Here is a 19,745-nt window from a genome sequence, read left to right on the forward strand (position 1 = left end):
GGTTAATAACTTGTTAATTTTGTTCTGATCTTTTTTTTATGAGACCAAAGGGTTTATCTCAGTAAACCACTTCCTGTTGCCCGAAATAATTAGGCTTCTCTCTTATTAGTAGAACATGTGCATGTCCTTTTTGATTCTGAAGGACACCTCTAGTTTAAAAACCAATGTTAAAAAAAATGACATTCATTTACCCACATCAAAAGGTGACGTTTAGTCCAAATGTGCCAATGCAATGTGTGCATGCATGCAGGAGAGAGAGAGATTTGGGTTATTTATTTCAAATTCATATTTGAAATGTTTTCGGGGGATATATTTCATATCATGAATACATTTATTGAAAAACTTTATTTTATATAGGCTGATGTATATGATGCTTGTTTTGAGTTATCCTAAAACAATTTCCCCACATGAGAAAATGGAAAACTTGTTTTTGCTTATTTTGTGTGTGGCAAGTCCCTTATTTTGAGCTTGTTTTTCTTGTGAGATCTGGAAAGACTGCAGCTGGTTTATCACCCGCCCTTAGCACAGAGTACTGTCACTTTAAAAAGTATGTCATTAACCGTCCATTTATTTAGCTCTAACTGGTAACCATTTGAAAATGAGGCTGTGGAATGCCTCTGAACCGTAACAATAAAATACTGTTTCTGCTCGAATGAACCCAAATGACTTTCTGTTTTTAGTCCCTGGCTAAATACAAATAATAGAATTCAACTAACTAAATCAACTTGAATAGTTAGGATGGCATCTTAAATAGATTTAGATTTAAACGCAAGGAGAAAACGCTTCCCATATGCTTTTATTGTGCTGACAGTCTTTACAATTTTATATTGTGATTAATCACATATTTTGCAAGTGCTTCTCTTCCTGTCAAAATGCTTTTAGTTCCTTCTTAGAAATGAAAACCAATCAATGTGTAAGAAGTGCTTTATTAACATTTTCCAAAACTAATCCTCCCATAGTATAAAGATAGAAATGCGCTAAAATAACACCAATTCAAGTAACAAATACTTTTAACATTTCCCAAAGCCTAACTGAAGGAACTACCCCTATAGTTTGAGTGTTCATTGTAATGGGCAGTAAAACTCTCGCCCTCCACAATATTCATTAGCTGCCAGGCTGTTGTGATCCAGTAATCGTGAAGCCGCAGTCACATGATCCTCTTCAGGGCGTCAATGCTCTGCTCAACATCATCGTCATGCGCTGCTTTGAAGTTTGAATGGACATGAACAGTGCTGCAGTGAACATCTTGTTTTGCTTTTAGCACTGACACTGCTCATGTGATGATACTTCATCCAAATTGTCCAGTAAGACGGAAGTGCAACACGGCGTGCTTCACTCCAGCGTGTCATGTAAATGCGGCTTCAGTTTACTGTGCCTGTGACTATCCACAGACTTTCAATGGGAGAACTCCAACAAGCTAGCTGGCACAGTGGTCCCTCATCAGGGTCAGACATCATGTGTTTGGCTTTCAAAAATGCCACCTTATAAAGAATGCAAGGTACTTCATTTTTGTCAAAAGTACACTCTGGGTTTGACTTGTAAGAGGTCCTTTCTCCATTTCTTAATCTTTGTTGTTGAACACACAAAATCGCTGTGGTGTATTTGTCAGTGTAATGCCGGTGGACACATGTTAAAAATATCGACAACGTTAAACATTTTGAATTAACGCATTAATGCATGCAATTAATTTCAACAGCTCTAGTCAAATCCTGCGCATCATACCAAACTCTGCCGTAATTTTCAGTCTTGTGGTAGAAACGGCCAAATCGGGCAGGTGCTGATATGGACAGGTTTGCAGGACATGCCCTCATCCTAAAAAACGTGATTTTCACCACTTGATGTTCAGTGGAAAATCTGGGTTCTGAATCAGTGACATCAATGTCTAATATGCATTCTCTTTCTTTTTTTAGACGGGACATTTAGCCATGGAGACGTTGTTATCGTTGACGTCGAAAAGAGCGGGTGACTGGTTCAAAGAAGAGCTCAGGCTTCTGGGAGGCCTGGATCACATTGTAGATAAAGGTACACATCTTATTGAGTACATACTGAACAAAAGAATTCTGCATGGAAATAGTTTTGTTTTCTTCTGTTAAGAGCACATTTTGAGCATGTGCATAGATATTTTAGGTGAGAGATGTGTGTGTTTCCTCTCAGTGAAAGAGTGTGTGGAGAATCTGAGCCAAGAGGATGATAAGGAGAATCTAGTGGCGTCGTTGTGGGGGGCTGAGAGATGTCTGCGTGTACTAGAGAGTGTAAGTTTCTCTTTTTTCACACTTCAGTTTATTTGACATCAAGTAGAGGATTAGGATTTTAAGTCATATATTTTTGTGTTCAAACCTCTGATGAAGTGCTTATTTGCCAATATAAGATCTTATACGTTTGTCTTAAGACTCCTGAGATTTAGCAATAGCTAACACAAATGATATTCAATGCATATTATCTTAATTATAACAATGGCATATAGGCACAAATCACTTGCAATAAATTATGATAGGCCTAGTTATGTAGTTACTGAAGAATGTGGCAAGTGTTGGGGTACACTATAAACTTGCAGTAACCACATGTTTCAGTAGCGTGACAGTAGTTCAGCTGTTTTCACAATATAGTGACACTTTTCCAGAGATGAGCTTCATTTTCCAGCGAGTAGCGCTTTATCATCACAAAACACTTCATTTGTCACACTATATTGTGAACGAATCAACTGAGTTGAGTGAATCAAACACAATCACCTGAACCATCCTGTCTTTCATGTAGCACTGGGGAAACTGAATCATTTAAGTGAATCGCTTCTTTCACACAGTTTATAGAAATAAAATGAATAAAATAAAAGAATGTCTATTTGCATCCCAATAGTCTGGTGAAACCACAGAAATATATGACAGACTAAACAATAGGTGTTGCTGCAGTGGTGTGGCGTGTGTACTGTTGTCCTTGTGACCACATTTTGAATCAGCCTTTTGTCCCACTCTTTTTTTTTTTTTTTTTTTTCCCCATCCGATTTCCTGATTCCATTCTTAACATTTCATTCAATACTATAATAGATACAAATAATTATATACCTGTAAATGTTGATTTCATCACAGTGATTTGGTCATGGAGGCGGGGTTTGTCAATCAAACTCGTTCCCGTGTGAAACCATGGTTACTGTTGTAAAACCAAGGTTATTTTTTCTAAGGTAAGGGTAGGGGTTAATGTAGTGTGTCTGTGGGACTAAACACAATAAATACACTGCAGTGATTCCCATACTGTATGATTTAAATATGGCACTATTTGCACTTGGTTATAATAGCTTATACCATTATTTGCACCAGGGTATAAATAGCATCTGCCATAAAATAAATGATTCTCACATTTTCTTGATTGATATTATTGAGTCAGTTCTTTCAGACAGTAAATGTAAATGAATCTGTTAAAATAAATGATTCACTTCTATTTAGCATTGGGAACTCATTTTATTTTCATTTTAGTGAGTCAATTCTGTTGGATGCTTCATGTAAATGAACTAGTTCACTTAAATGATTCACTGACTCACTTGAGCCCCAGACAGCCTTAAAGGGACTTTGCCTTCTTTTTGAAGCAAAGTATGTTTTTAACACTTACGAAAATTAATCATGATTTTACTACAATAAAATGTAATTGTGTGGTTACTTTGGTTTTACTACAAATATCATGGTTAAACTATGATTACTGTAGTAAAATCATGGGTCATTTTCATAGGGCATGTCACCGTTGTTAAATATGTAACCATCAGACGATCATTTTCAATGAAATAATAAATAATATCATCTGATTGTTGTATTTTAAAAATATCGTCGTCTTTAAATTGCTTAACTGTAGAAAGTACATTTTTGTTTGTAGTATCTTACAGTGTAGCAGACTACTTTTTAAAGCTCAAGGTATTTATGTATCTTCCGTTTCAGTTCATCTTAGCAGATATTGTACCCCGCATGGCACTTATCTTTAGCTACAATGTTTTTCTATTTCTATGCTTTTTTTTGTGAACAAAATTATTAATAATTAATAAAAAATTCTGATTATGATATTTTTGTGCATCTGTGCCAGATCACTTGAGAGAAAGTGTCATTGCTTTTGTGAATGGAGAATATTTTTTTTTCTCTCCCCAGTCTCACAGAGTTACGTGTTTGCTCTCTGTATTTGTCTTTCATATTGCTGTTTCGAGCATTGTGTTTACATTATTATTGTGTTTTATTTAATGTAGACTTGTATCTCTGTTGGGGCAACTTTATAGAGTGTAGTTATACAAAAGGAAAATTTATTTTTGCAACTTTTATGTTTTAATGACATTTTTTGATTCAGGTAACTGTTCACAATCTAGAAAACCAGGGCTACTTGATCGCCTACAAGGACTCTCAACTCATAGTGTCTTCAGCAAAGTAAGTGCCAAAAACAAAACACGGTTGTTGAGCAGTCTAGCTGTAGTTTTACTGTAGACTAGTGGTTTGTGTGGACAGGGAGAATGCATGTTAACCATGCTCTTTCTGCTAGCTCTCCTTATCACATCAGACACCCCCAAACAGAACAGAAACACTTTATCAACACTATGAGCCCAGAGCTGCTGTGCCAGAAACCACCCTGTGATACTGCTCAAGCATCTTAAGCATCCACAACATGCTAGCACAAATTAGGTTTCCATATGAAACTGCAGTGAGTGGCGCGTACCTTTTAATCATCCGTTATGATAAATGTAGCTCATTCTTGTGTCTTTGACGCAGTCTGGCCTCTCTTCCGCTGGTAATGAAATTAAGGGCTGATGTCCCAGCTCTCTAGATGGGGTCAAACCCTTCAGAGTGCACTGTGAAGTCAGCATGGGAGTTCAGGGCTATGAGGGGGGATCTCAGTGAGTCAACAAATCCATCTCACAAACGCACACATGGCTGTGTGAGCGCGTTCAGCTGGCTCTAATTCAGTTAGAGAGAACGGCAGGCTGCATTAATAATGACCCCACACTAGTATCTGAACTCACGAAGCTCCTCCTCTTCCATCTTGCACACTAATGACTTCTCATTATGCTAAGCATATTAGAGGCATTTTGCATGGAGCTGGTTGCACTGTAGAGCTTGTGCTGTGGATACAGACTCTTTCTCTTTCCACAGCGAAAACACACTTTCTCTGTCTCACACGCACACACGCAAAGGCATTGTTTACGCAAAAGTTCCTGTCCTGGAGTGAATTTTAATGACACTGATGGATAATTCCAAATGCGAACTACATTATAGTGACCACGAGGTTGTTAACCAATGTGACTCTACCCTCCCTAGCAACCTGGCCAATTTGGTTGCTTAGGACACCTGACTGGATTCACTCGGCATGCCCTGAATTTGAACTCAAGAACTCCAGGGGTGGTAGTCAGCATCAATACTCTCTGAGATACCCAGGCCCCTATGGACTATCCTTTTAAAATGTGTCGGCCGCAGGTGGAAGGCTTAATGTATCACCTTGCATTATTGCTGTATGAAATGAGAAACGGCACTTGGCGGCAACAATAAGCAGATCATTTTTTTTTATCATGTATGGGTTAGAAATTAACTTCAGATGTAAGTCATTTTAACCCAAAACACTTTTTTGTCATATTCCGCAAATATATCTTCACGGTCCACTAGCTATCCGTTCTGTGTGTGCGCTGAAAATAAAATCTGGTGTTTGTACTCAGCCTTGGCTCTGTAAATAGGAAAATAAACAAAGTGGATGGGACCGATCCACACAACACTGTTGCACGTCCATGAGTTTGAGGGGGTGGAGCTTCTGAAGGAGCATTGAAGGGAGGGGTGTGTTTGTTTTAGCTGTTGAGTTCAAATATCAACAGTCTTTCTCAGGCAAGGTTTCCACGGGTCCTTAACTCTTTCCCCGCCAAACACGGAATTTTCCGGGTTTTATGAAAAAACGCTTCCCCGCCAAACACGGAATTTTCCGGGTATCCATGTATGCAACTCTTTGATCAAAGAAACAGACTGCGATTGTCTCAAACGTGAAGTGGAACACCATACTAATACTAAAGCACTTGTTTGATAAAAATGCCTTTTTCTCAGCTTTTTGTCCGAAATGTTGTTTTTGACAAAACCTACCTCTGTTCAAGTGGCAATAAAAAAAGAACAAATGAAGATAAAATAAAATCGTTTTTTTTTGCCTAAAAGCAGAGGCTCAGATCTTTATTTTGATATATAGCATCTTCATATATTCAAGTTTAGCGAAAATCGTCAAAAACCCTGGCGGTGGCTGGCAACTTTTTTTAAAAATGCTGGCGGGGAAAGAGTTAAAAAGTGTTAAATGTACTTTTTACAATTTAAGGCCATAAAAGTCTTAAATATCTTAAATTACAAGAAGTCTTAAATTGTATTAGCTGAGGTCTTACATGGGCCATGAATAGAGGAGATGCTTAAAACAGCCATAATCATCTCTCTCTCTCTCTCTCTCTCTCTCTCTCTCTCGTGCATTATTGAAGAAATGACACTTTGCTACAATGTAGTGAGTGTACAGCTTTTAAAACAGTGTAAATTTGCTGTCCCCTCAAAATAACTCAACACACAGCCATTAATGTCTAAACCGCTGAAAATTTGGCCCAATTAGCCATTTTCACACCCCTGGTGGAACCTGTCCTGTTAAACCACTGTATGGTCTTTGCCACCGTGCTGCAGCTCAGTGTCAGGGTCTTGGCACTCTTCTTATAGCCTAGGCCATCTTTATGTAGAGCAACAATTCTTTTTTCAGATCCTCAGAGTTCTTTGTCATGAGGTGCCATGTTGAACTTCCAGTGACCAGTTTGAGGGAGTGTGAGTGATGACACCAAATTTAACACACCGCTCCCCATTCACACCTGAGACCTTGTAAAACTAACGAGTCACGTGACACTGGGGAGGGAAAATGGCTAATTGGGCCCAATTTGGACATTTTCACTAAGGGGTGTACTCACTTTTGTTGCCAGCAGTTGTGTGTTGAGTAATTTTGAGGGGACAGCAAATTTACATTGTTATACAAGCTGTACACTCACTACTTCACATTGTAGCAAAGTGTCATTTCTTCAGTGGTGTCACATGAAAAGATATAATCAAATATTTACAAACATGTGAGGGGTGTACTCACTTTTGTGAGATACTGTATATCTCTCATCTCCACATCTCTTGAGCTCCATCTAACATATACAGGTATTTTCTCTGCCATCTCAATTTAAATGTTTTTGTAGTAATATTCAAAACAATAATAATATAATTATATAAATTATAATATTAAGAAAATATATTACCTATATTTAATATTTAGTATATAATTTGTTTTCAATATACATCATAACTAATTATGCAGCACAGTTCTCTTTCAGAATTTAATCTGTTAACATTTTCAATACATATTGTCAACATTAAATGGACATTTTTATGGTAACTGATGAGTTTTGACTTTTACTTAAAAAATTTAAATTGTCATCACCTGTATGACTTTCTTATTTCAGTGGATATCAAAAGGAGATATTAGGGAGTTTCAGTCACCATTCTCTTACATTTAATTACCTGTTAAAGTATTTATTAAAGGTATCTGCCAAGAAAAAATATCTAAATGTTCTTCAGCACATGCTGGATCTTATTCACCGCAGTGCCATCTTTGCTTTTTAATGACAATGACAACGAGGCTGTGTAGGATAGACGTACAGTCTCTTCAATGGGCTGTACTGCAGTTTAAAGTGTTTTTGGATCGTTCTGCAGACAAAACATTGGAAAAATATCTTTGCAAGGACACTCAGTAGACTTAAAACTCCTGACAACATGAGTTGTGGAAAATCAGATGGGATATTGGATCTTTTTACAGATTTATAGTGTTCGTGCCATTGAAGAGATGGTAAATCTATCCCTCACAGCTTCATTTCCATTAGTGAATAGTGAATTCAATTAGTGAATAAAGTCTAGAGACTAATCCTCTTATTTACAAAAATGGCAGTGGATACGCAGACTGTTGTGTTAGGTTTGACAGATTAGATGATTAAAAAAATGACACAAAACCATCATTAATGCATACATATGCTTAGTGATACAATTACATTAATGATATGAGTTAATAATAATAATAATAATAATAATACAGTTGAAATGATCTCAGTCCAGTCAGCTCTGTTGATGATCTTGAAGCACAGCAGTCAACGAGAGCCCTCGGAATCATTTTTCAACAAATGAATCCCATAAAAGTGTATTTTTACGCATGTTTTTTGTCACCACTCCCGTGTTTGACATAAGTGGTGATGTTGCCAAAGCATTGGTCATTGCGTCAAGTCTTGCTGGACAGCAAGTGACTAAAGAGAATGGTCACAATATAGGCTACATATTTTAGGCTACATGCATTCTTAATGAATTCATTTAGAGTTTTAATATTGTATCCAGTTTTAGTGTAATATTTTAAAAACACACAAAAATGCACAATAAAATATAAATAACATGTCATCCAAGTAGTCTCAGTGGTTTTGTATTTACCAGCTAATAAATTATTTAATGTGCTTTTTTTATTATTATTATTATTATTATTATTATTATTATTATTATTGCAAAATTGGTTTTAAATTGTTCTTTTATTTGGCCTTAAGTCTTAAAGTCTTCATTCATTTGAACCTGCAGAAAGCCTATCAGGAATTGCTTACACCACCTTAAACAAAACGTAACGTTCAAACAGTCTTAACATAAATGAACCTGGCAATCAGTGAAACCATGCAGGCTAATTAATTAAAGCACAGTGCATGCTGGGAACACCAGCTTTGAAAGGTTAAGTTTACTTATTTTATTTACCAGTTACATTTACTCAAATCAGCAAATAAATATTAGTTTTTCTACTTTAAAATTGATCATTGAGGACTCATTGCAAAGATAACAAACAAATATAAATAAAATTAAGATTTTACATGTTTCTAAATGTTTGAATTGAGTACAAATGTTGAATTTACTTGAATTCATGCTTGAACTAACTTATTCATTGCAGACAGTGATGCATAGCTCTGGTACTGATAATAATCTTTTAGATGACACTTTTTACTGTCATCAGTGTACATGGTGCCTCCTGGTTTGTCCCGTCGCATGTATTTCAGGTGCTGTCTCAGATGCTCATTTCAATTTTACAAGCTAATCGGTATTTATGTGCAAGTTATTGCTGCCGGCTGTCATTGAAAATGTAATCACTAATCCATAAATGTATCAGTCCTATTACACATTTTCAAATGTCCAAGGACATAATACAGACGTAATCCATGTAATCTGTCACTGCCCAATACTGAGTCTTTCCTGCTATATTTACTTATTTTGGTTCACATCTATATACTTAATATGTGTTTCAGAACATGAATGCAGTTATAGTACCAGATGTAGTGTTAAAACGTCTAAATGTGACATCAACTGAAGTCTCCATTTTTAATAGTAATTGTCATATTCTGTCAATGTAATTTTATTACATTATAAATAATGATTTGATTTAACAAGTGTTGTAATGTTTGTGCTTGCTGGTTCAGGATAGTGTTCATGCAGGAATTAAAATATTGTTGTCACCTGCCTGCCCTCAAGATATTCAATGAAGAACCACTTCAATTTTGGTCAAGCATAAAGCGAAGACTTCTACTATAATTCATGAGTCATGTGGACTATTATGTGCATTTTATGTCATTTTTGGAGCTTGACGGTGTCTGCCCCACTCACTTTTATTGTATAAAACTATTCTCCATAGAAGGAAGAAAAACATGGCTTCCTGAAGATGACTTGAGGCAGAATGACAGAATATTCAACTTTTTGCAGTGAATAGTTGTAAATGGCAATAAGACCAGAACTGAAATCTCTTTGGATGGGTTTTACTGTAGTTAAAGCAGCATGCTTATTGTGTGTGTGTTTGTGTGTTTCAGGGCGTTGCGTCACTGTGAAGAGATGATTCAGAGGTACAGTCGAGAGGTGAACAGAGGTCTGTGTTCATCAGGAACTCTGCTGCCGTACTGTAGCAACAGTAATGTGGGGAAAGCTGTAGAGGACTGTATGAGAGCCATCATCGGTGTCCTGCTCAACCTCACACATGACAACGGTCAGTACACAGAGTATCACACCAAACTATGACCAGTCAGCAGGTCTTAACAAAATGATTGAAACATTTTCTACTGCCCCAAAACAAAATATTGCAGATTTAGCATTTTCATTGCTGATGCTTTCAAGACTAAAATTCGATTTTGAGACATCACAAAACCCTCTCCAAGATGTTGTTTTGGAATTCTTTGCCTATCATGTACCACTGCAAAATTTAGACTGGTGTTTCTCCAGCTTCAGACAGTTTCATGTCACAGTTGTTGATTCTTATTAAAGCAAAAAGATTTGAACTTTTCTCTTTCTGTTATATGAAGGTCCCGTTAACTTCACCAGGCCTTCATCATTTATATTTTGCTACTTATGTACAGATTTAGCTGTTTTAGTCTTGTTCCCCCTTGTTCATAAACCATTTTAACATTTATTGTGTGAAAATAATTCCTAATAAATATATATATATATTATTATTATTATTATTATTATTATTATTTTTTTTTTTTAACAACTCTACCCCAAATAAAGTTTGTTCAAAAGTTAGTGTACTTGTTAACCAAGGGAAAAGTGTGAGTGAAGAGCATGCTTGAGATGAGATATGGGAAAAATCAAGGGAAATATTACTTGCGAGCAGAAGATTTTTATTTATCAAATTATCAATCAAGCTGTGATTCTGCCAAATTATGCACACATTTTTAAATGTAAAAATAGTTTAATTGTGTGTATTTAGGATGCATTAAATGTTAACATTTAACACTTTGCAAGACAAAGGAGTCGGTCATTTTATTCCAGAAACATTAAAAATGTATTTCCAGCAAAGAATTCTATTAAAGTCAATACAGAATTTTTGAGATGTGCAGAAATGAATTTAAATGACATAAATCTCTTGTGATGCATGAACACACTCTTAATACAAATTAAAAACTAAGATCTAAAACTTATTTTACCATCTAGAATTCCACAGAGCGAAAAGAGCCTTAAGTAGAAGACATACCCATTTCTAAAGATACATTTGTCGACTTCATAAATCGTCTAAGTATTTGTTGTTGATGGTAGTCCACCGTCCAGCCTGTTTCAACACCAAAAAAACAAACTTTTCACTCGAATGTTAAAGAATGTATTGTAAACATAATGTGCCAGAAGCTGTCGGGTCAATATGCTGCATCTGAAAGGCGTGAAGTCAGTACGAGTCGTTTGCTCTGGTTTTGTTCACTGCTTGGAAGAAATTCTGTTAGCAGTGCTATTTTGGCTAGCTGCTCGCTAACATCACTGCTAAACCCTTCAGCGGTAAGCCTGATGTGAGCGGCTCACAGAACAACAATCAAAGACTATCCCTGATGAACCAGCTCTGAACTCATGAACAGTATATGCAGTGACTGATCGTGCTGTCTCTCTGTCTTTGTAGAATGGGGCAGCACAAAGACGGGTGAGCAGGACGAGTTCCTCAACACGGCCCTGAACTGTGTGCTCAGGGTCCCGCAGTACCTGCCACAAGAGCAGAGGTTTGACATCAGAGTCCTGGTGAGTACACACCTCCGCTAATGTTACATTGAATTATCAAGCTCGAAAATAACCAGTAGAAATGAAGTGCTTTCAAGTTATCTAAATTAGGGAAACATGTGGTGTTTCAGTTATGCAAATCAATTCTTTATGATTTAAGGATCACACAAGTGACACAATATATTGTCAGAATAAAAGGTGAATGTAAATGAGGAAGGACAGAAGTAAAATGTGCTCTTGTGTTGTGTACCTGCAAGTTTATTGTTTATTGAAACTGCACCTACTCACAAATTTCCATGGGACAGAAAACTTTTGGAAAGTTTTTGTGGCTTTGGAATAATGTAGATTTCCACAGAAAATAAGTTTATTTGTACTTTACTATAACCATAGTGCACAGGGGCATGCCACAGACATGAAAATACAGTCACAAGACTAAAACATTGTACACTAGTCTGATATATTTGCTTACAAACTTTATATAGTTTATAAAACTTGTATTCATTCTTTCAACTCATGTTATGATCAATGCAATACCTGTAAACAAAGTAACTTAAAATCTCTGGGGTCTGAGGGTGTTTTGGGCCCTGGAAAGTTTTGACATGCCTTGACATTTGTGCTTTTTTCAGTTGCTTAAAAACATATTAATGGCTAAAGTCTGATAACACTGTATTCAACACAAACTGGGCTACAATAATATGTGAGCAACATGTATGTACAGGTTTGTATTTTTGAGAAAATAATGTTTATGCATGGTTTTTAAAAAACTGAAATGTTAAGTCACTGAAATAAGGCCATATAACACATACTAAACATTTGTCCACAAGACTTTTGAGAACTGGATCTTGTAGCTCTAGAGTTTTTTCTACAAAATGATGTTAAAACCATCCTGATCACTCATTCATACAAAACAATTTAGTAATTGAACTTTTGTAAGACACTTTTAGTGTTAGAAAGGTCATATGCAAGGAGGCGTGAATGATCATGAATATTTATGTGATTCACACCTGAGGACAAAAGACCCCTCCCCTGGGCCCATCAATGAGGAATGTGACAGAAAGAGAATGAATGCGAGGAGACTTAATGATCAAAATCAAGTTTTAAGTTAAAAGAAGAAATCTGACTATATATTTTCTTTACATAAAGACTTAATTTTAGACCTACACTACCGTTAAAAGAAGTCTCTTCTGTTCACCAAGACTGGATTTATTTGATCCAAAATACAGTAAAACCGGTGATATTGTAAACCGTTTTCTATTTGAATATATTGTAAAATGTAATTTGTGATCGACTGAATTTTCAGCATCATTACTGCAGTCGTCAGTGTCACATGATCCTTCAGAAATCATTATAATATGCTGATTTTCAAATATGGGCATATTTAAAGTTAATTTTACTCATTTAACCTGAACACATATTTGCAAGCACAAGCTTCTTTGATGATAATTAGACAGAATAAACACTAGATAAAATATAGTCTAAACATTTATTTTTATACCATATTTCATATCATATTTGTATCATACAGCATACAATTTAAATACCTGCTTTAGCCGAAACAGCATTTAAATATAACTAAAACTTGCTTATTAGGACATATTTCAAATTTCAATACTCTGAATCCTGGCTGGCAAGTCTGGAAACAGTACACTAGTAAAATATGTACATGTTTATATAAAATAGCATGTCAACTAATGAAAACTCAATGACTTACTCGTCTGAAATTGTATCCTCGGCTGGAGTCCTGCTCTTCTTCTGAGGAAAATGTGAACTCTTCATCACTATCCAGGATCTTTCTCACCTGTGAATCATGCCATCTTCCAAACATGCAGAAAAGTGAATGAACTTGCTGTTTTTAAGGTCGGGGGCATTCATCATTTACATTTACATTTACGCATTTGGCAGACGCTTTTATCCAAAGCGACTTACAGTGCAATTATTACAGGGACAATCCCCCCGGAACAACCTGGAGTTAAGTGTCTTGCTCAAGGACACAATGGTGGCGGCCATGGGGTTAGAACCTGTGACCTTCTGATTAACAGCCCTGTGCTTTAGCCACTACACCACATTACCTATAATGAAGCTGAGCCAGGAAAACCATACATTGCTTTGTTTCATACAGATTACATTGCAGGAGAATATTTGTTTTAAATTTGAATTGTTTTATTTAAAAGTAGACATTTTAAGCTTTCTTTAGACATATGTTTCATGTTTGTGTGATAAGTATTTGTGGAGTATCAGTTCATTTTTGTGACGTGTTTCTGAAATATGCTCGTGAACACAGAGACTGCTGAAAGCTCACCCTTTATATTCTACTTTATTTTACAAAAGCACGAGATTTTGTTGTTATTGTGAGTGTACACAAATAAAAGTAGACCCTTTATAGTCTCTAATGATGTCTTACACTTATCTGTATGCCCCAAAATGATGGAGAATTTATGTTGTTTCCGTTGTAATGACGGAAAACTTCCAGCAGGACGCGCCGCGTCCGTCGACCCCAGAGGGTTAACCCTTAAGCCATTTGCACAGACCATCAAACCGTTGTTATTACGGTAGCTGGGTTCACAGGCCAGGGTTCCTGTGGATCCTTAAAGTCTTGATGTCTTGAATTCAGTTTTCCAAAATTAAGGTCATAAAAAGTCTTGAATATCTTAAATGATACAACAAAAGTCTTAATCACAAAATAGAAGTAGAAACTGTTACCATCGGAGCTGACTGTTTTGTTGCAGTACTGTGGCGCTGTTTTCAGACTTCAAACAAAGAATATATGAAATTAAACTAGTAAATAAATATCGCTTTGTTTCATTACCAAAAGTGTATAGGGTTGTAGTGACCACAGATATGTAATAGTGTCACAATATGTATTTGCGTTTCCACTTATGATATTTTTATGATTATTTCTTATCTATATAAGTTTACTATCACATGATTGCTTTGTTAATTACAAGACAAATGACTACTAAATCATGTTGACTTTCTGCGCAACGATTGAGAATTATCATTATAAATAGAACAGTATATTCAATTCACTGATATACCTGCAAATGCAGACTGTATTTCCATCCTTGTTTTCATTTGCATTTTGTTGATTAATGGCTAAACTGGAATTTTTAGCTCTGAGTAGCATCTTGGTTGCTGTGTCAGTTTAAATGAGGTGTGTGTGTGTGTGTGTGTAGGGTCTGGGCCTGCTCATTAATCTGGTGGAGTACAGTGCGAGGAACAGACACTGTCTGGTGGAGCTGCAGATGGAGGGAGGTGACGTCTGGGACTCGATGTGTGTGTCTGATAAAGACGAGCTGAAGACTGAAGGCGCTCTCAATGCTATTGCTGCTCTCGTGAAGGTACGCAACACACACACACACACACACACACACACAAAAACAACTGCTGTACGGACACTGCTCAGTACTGATTCCATGACCATACATGTTCAGTCATAACTACTAGTAGTTGTGTGTTAATCTGTTAATACTTAAAAGCCACTTGACTTGAGTTTCACAACAGTGATGGGGAAACTCCTGCCATGACTCACACTTAGAGGAATATTTCATTTCACTAATAAATATTCTCACACATAAAGTCAGTCTGTTTATTTTTAAGGTTTAGAGATGGTGGGAAATAATCATGTAAAATTAAATGACTCTTTTTTTTTTTCTTTTCTTTTTTCATTTAACATTATAAGGATTAACATTATTTTTGGAATTCTGGGGAAATAATAAAATGCACCGAAAGTGTCAAGTGAAAATGATTTAAGCAGAAGTTGATCCTTTTTTGAATAAACACAATACAAACATATTTGTTAAAGAATTGTTAATAAATGAGATGCCATGCCATACGATATTGGAGTGATTTATGAAACATTCAATAATATTATAATAATCTTCTAAATTGATGAGAGCGCTGGTCTTGTTCTCTTTTGGGCTTAAATAGCTTTTCCTGCAGCGAGAGCGTGCAGCCGTGTTGGCGGAGGCGGAGACTGATGACTTCATCAACGACGCACCCAAATCCAAGTTGGACCAGAGTGGAGAGTGGCAGGAGACCAATGAGGAGATCCAGTGGGTGGCAACAGAAAACCGCAGCACAGAAGACAAGAAGAAAGAAGAGGAGGACAAGAAGAAAGAAGAGGAGGATGAAGAACTAGATCTTAATAAAGGTAGAGACCCGCGAGACTCACCCCAAAGAGTTAATATGCACACTTTAATCTTGTCGTTAATTTCCTGCCGTGAAATTATTTTCTTTACTTTTTTTTATATATTTGCCAATGTTTTCAGCTCTTCAGCATGCTGGCAAGCACATGGAGGACAGTATCGTGGCATCGTACACTGCACTGCTTTTGGGCTGTCTCTGCCAGGGGAGCCCTGTGAGTAACACGTACACACAGATAACCTTGAACACTTGTTCTCATGACTTCAAATTAAAGGAATTGTTCATCCGAAAAGGAATATTCAGAAACTGTTTTTGCTTCGGGACCCAAATTATTACCTCTGACATCAATTGGTGACCCAACATTGTAAACAAAATATAAACCTGAGTGACATTTCTTTTATCTTGCATAGTTTTTATCATGGTTTTCAAGAAAGTGTGAGTATCAAGTGCCATTTATATTTGTTATTGATGTTGACAACAAAAGAATCAGGAAGTTTTCGCTCCCCAATTTTAAAAGTTGATGAGCCTATTTATTTATTTGACCCTGTTATATTTACTATCCCGTTTATTTCCTAATATCAAACATCATTTAAACAGAACATATATGTGGCAGGGAGGAGGACGGGGCTGGGTCATGATGCTGCATACCCGGCCCCTAATCAGACTAAAAGAGCCCTGGAGAGGGATATAAAATGCTGTTATTATTAAATTATTCCTTTAGGCATGTTCTGCTGGAAGTATTTAATTATGAACATTTTAATTTAATACCATTTGTGCTATTCACACGAGCTAGGACTTGAGATTTGCCTGACAGAAAATAAAATGGATGAAAAAAAAAAATCACATAGGCTATGATTGAAGGAGCCGTTTAAACCATATCTGGAGACCGGAACATTATAGAGACTTCAGGGTGGGCTCTTCTGACCTGAGCTACTAAACAACCATCTAGAACATTTCAGCAACCACATAGCGACACACTAAACAACTTGGAGAGAAATACATGGCTATCACAGAAACACCATCCATGTAGAAAGCTTTTTATTTCACCCATAATGGAGCAAACCAGTCAAACCTTGACCCCTGGCAAAAATCAGACCTTTGTCATTGCAGACTTTGAGAGTTGTTTGTCTAAATTGCCATCTTAAAGTTTCTGGGTAGGTATCAGAAGAAAACGCCCGAAGATGTGTTTGATCAAGTTAATGGCTTTATTTTCAAGGCTTTAACACGTAAGCTGTAAAATCGGTTGTAGCTAATGGACTCCTCTCTTCTCCTACACTCTCACAGCACTCTGTTGCTTTCTGACTGACACAAACGTTTTATACTCTAACGTTTTATACTCTTTCTGAAGCCAATTATACTCTAGTTATTTCACAGCAAATGATTTGCCTTTGTTTACTTTGAAGTTCACTTTTGTGTTTTTTGAAAAATAAAGCAAATTAACAAAACTAAGCTTTTATTTTGGATGACAGAACCACAAGTACAGTTTGTCTTCGTCCTGCTTGTGGCTTTGATTCTCATCAGAGCATTTGGAAGAAAGCAAATTGAAATGTGTGTTCATTTGGACGTGTTTTTAAAGACACTTTACTGATAAACCTTCTGGACAGAGATGCTTTGCTCAACGGAGACTCTTCTGCTGTAACCTCCAGGGAGGAATATGTGTCTAATGCGGTGTGTCTCTTCTAGATGAATGTGACTACTGTGAGGGAAAACCTGCCAAAAGGGGATTTTTCAGTCATGACGGAGATGCTCAAGAAGTTCTTGAATTTCATGGACCTTACAGTAAGTGCACAAGACATTAGTCCACTAATATGGGTTTTCAGTGGCCGATATTGAGGTTGTAAACCATTCTCGTTAACAAATTTGATATCACAGCAAAAGTACGTAATGTCCACACACTTTCCATTCAGTACAATAGTTACTTAAATATGAACAGATTAAAATAAAACAATGGAAGTATTTCTCAATCAGTTTTAATCTGGTCATTAAAATTACTGACACAACATTTTTTTTGACAAAGGTTTAAAGAAACAAAAACAAAGTAAATGGTACTTTAATATTGTGAGGTATATAACAGCAGGATTGAATGTTCAATTCACATTCACATAAACATTCATATGATTCTAAATAAAATAACAAACAATGTTACATGAACAAAACACCATTTCTGTTTTATCATCTAATACCTATTATCTGAAAATGATCAACTATTGGCAGATGACGTGCTCTGGCCGATATATCGGTCTATTATCAATTAAATTATGTGGCATCAGTGTAGGGCTGAAACCATTAGTCGATATTTTCGACAATTAAAAAAAAGTTCATTGTCGAATAGATGTTTGATCACATTTAACGCAACATGAGGTCATTTGAAAGACCAATGCAGCACTGCAGCTCGCGCTTGATTGAGGAGAGGAAGAAAACACAGTTCACAGTCCAGACACACTCCAAACAGCTTCAGGCGATGTAGATCTCAATGTATGAGGGAATTATACTACAGAAATACAAAACAAGTAAATCTAGAAGCAGTGTCATCCTGACGTGAAATAAAGAGAAACCTTGCCCGGTGTTCCACTTGAGCAAAACTTGCCTGTCAGAGTGTGTAAAAAGGTTATATCTTTAATGCATCCTTTATTAAAGTTCAGATAATAAGGAAGTGGATGTTTAAATGTTATACAGTTATACAGTGAATCTGGAGAGTTTTCACAGTACTTCACTTTTTCCACATTTTGTTATGCTACAGCCTTATTCCATAATGGATTCAATTAATTATTTTCCTAAAAATTCTACAAACAATACCCCATAATGACAACGTGAAAGAAGTTTTTTTGAAATCTTGAATCACCAATTACAGCCTCAAGTCTTTTTGTGTATGATGCCACAAGCTTGGCACACCTATTTTTGGGCAGTGTCTCCCATTCTTCTTTGCAGGACCTCTCAAGCTTCATCAGGTTGGATGGGGAGTGTCGGTGCACAGCCATTTTCAGATCTCTCCAGAGATGTTCAATCGGGTTCAAGTCTGGGCTCTGGCTGGGCCACTCAAGGACATTCACAGAGTTGTCCCGTAGCCACTCCTTTGTTATCTTGTCTGTGTGCTTAGGGTCGTTGTCCTGCTGGATGATTAACCTTCGCCCCAGTCTGAGGTCCAGAGCGCTCTGGAGCAGATTTTCATCAAGGATGTCTCTGTACATTGCTGCATTCATCTTTCCCTCGATTCTGACTAGTCTCCCAGTTCCTGGTGATGAAAAACATCCCCACAGTATGATACTTCCACCATCATGCTTCACTGTAGGGATGGGATTGACCAGGTGATGAGCAGTGCCTGGTTTCCTCCAGACATGACGCTTGACATTCAGGCCAAAGAGTTCAATCTTTGTTTCATCAGACCAGATAATTTTGTTTCTCATGGTCTGAGAGTCCTTCAGGTGCCTTTTGGCAAACTCCAGGCTGGCTGTCATGTGCCTTTTACTGAGGAGTGGCTTCCGTCTGGCCACTCTACCATACAGGCCTGATTGGTGCAGTGCTGCAGAAATGGTTGTTCTTCTGGAAGGATCTCATCTCTCCACAGAGAAATGCTGGAGCTCTGTCAGAGTGACCATCAGGTTATTGGTCACCTCCCTGAAGATCGCTCTAGGAAGAGTCCTGGCACTTCCAAACTTCCATTTACGGATGATGGAGGTCACTGTGCTCATTGGGACCTTCAATGCTGCAGAAATTATTATAATATTTAACATATTTTAAAATATCTAACAATCCTTTAAAAAAGATGCATTCACCTGAGAAGCAGCATATCAGATATTCAGACTTGCTTTTAGAGAAGAGATCTTGAATACAAGTATATTTTGTCTTTACTGCACTCGCAGAAGTAGAATCCTTGTTTTAAGGATTTTTTGACATTTTTTAATGGAAAACAAGACAAAAACACTTGAAAACAATTGGATTATTTGCAGTGAATTTCTTTACTGAATTAAAATTAATAAAGTATTTTTTACCTTTAATTCAGTGAATGTCATTTAGTGGTATTTTAAAAAGATGATTTTGTCCTCTTTATTGTTAGTAAGCACG

At 36.7% G+C, this 19,745-nt stretch overlaps 1 protein-coding gene across 1 annotated transcript in view; it reads left to right on the plus strand.

Moving 5' to 3' along the window:
• Positions 1 to 19,745, plus strand: part of LOC127633541 (wings apart-like protein homolog) — a 93,456-nt gene that overhangs the window by 71,432 nt on the left and 2,279 nt on the right. The window contains exons 11-19 of the mRNA XM_052112714.1: positions 1,911 to 2,022; positions 2,155 to 2,252; positions 4,318 to 4,394; positions 9,878 to 10,050; positions 11,446 to 11,561; positions 14,714 to 14,878; positions 15,468 to 15,690; positions 15,809 to 15,897; positions 17,367 to 17,462. Coding sequence (XP_051968674.1) covers positions 1,911 to 2,022; positions 2,155 to 2,252; positions 4,318 to 4,394; positions 9,878 to 10,050; positions 11,446 to 11,561; positions 14,714 to 14,878; positions 15,468 to 15,690; positions 15,809 to 15,897; positions 17,367 to 17,462 — 1,149 coding nt within the window. The remainder of the gene's footprint in view (positions 1 to 1,910; positions 2,023 to 2,154; positions 2,253 to 4,317; positions 4,395 to 9,877; positions 10,051 to 11,445; positions 11,562 to 14,713; positions 14,879 to 15,467; positions 15,691 to 15,808; positions 15,898 to 17,366; positions 17,463 to 19,745) is intronic.

This window comes from Xyrauchen texanus, chromosome 40 (genome assembly GCF_025860055.1).
Source record: "Xyrauchen texanus isolate HMW12.3.18 chromosome 40, RBS_HiC_50CHRs, whole genome shotgun sequence".
NCBI classification, from domain to species: domain Eukaryota; kingdom Metazoa; phylum Chordata; class Actinopteri; order Cypriniformes; family Catostomidae; genus Xyrauchen; species Xyrauchen texanus.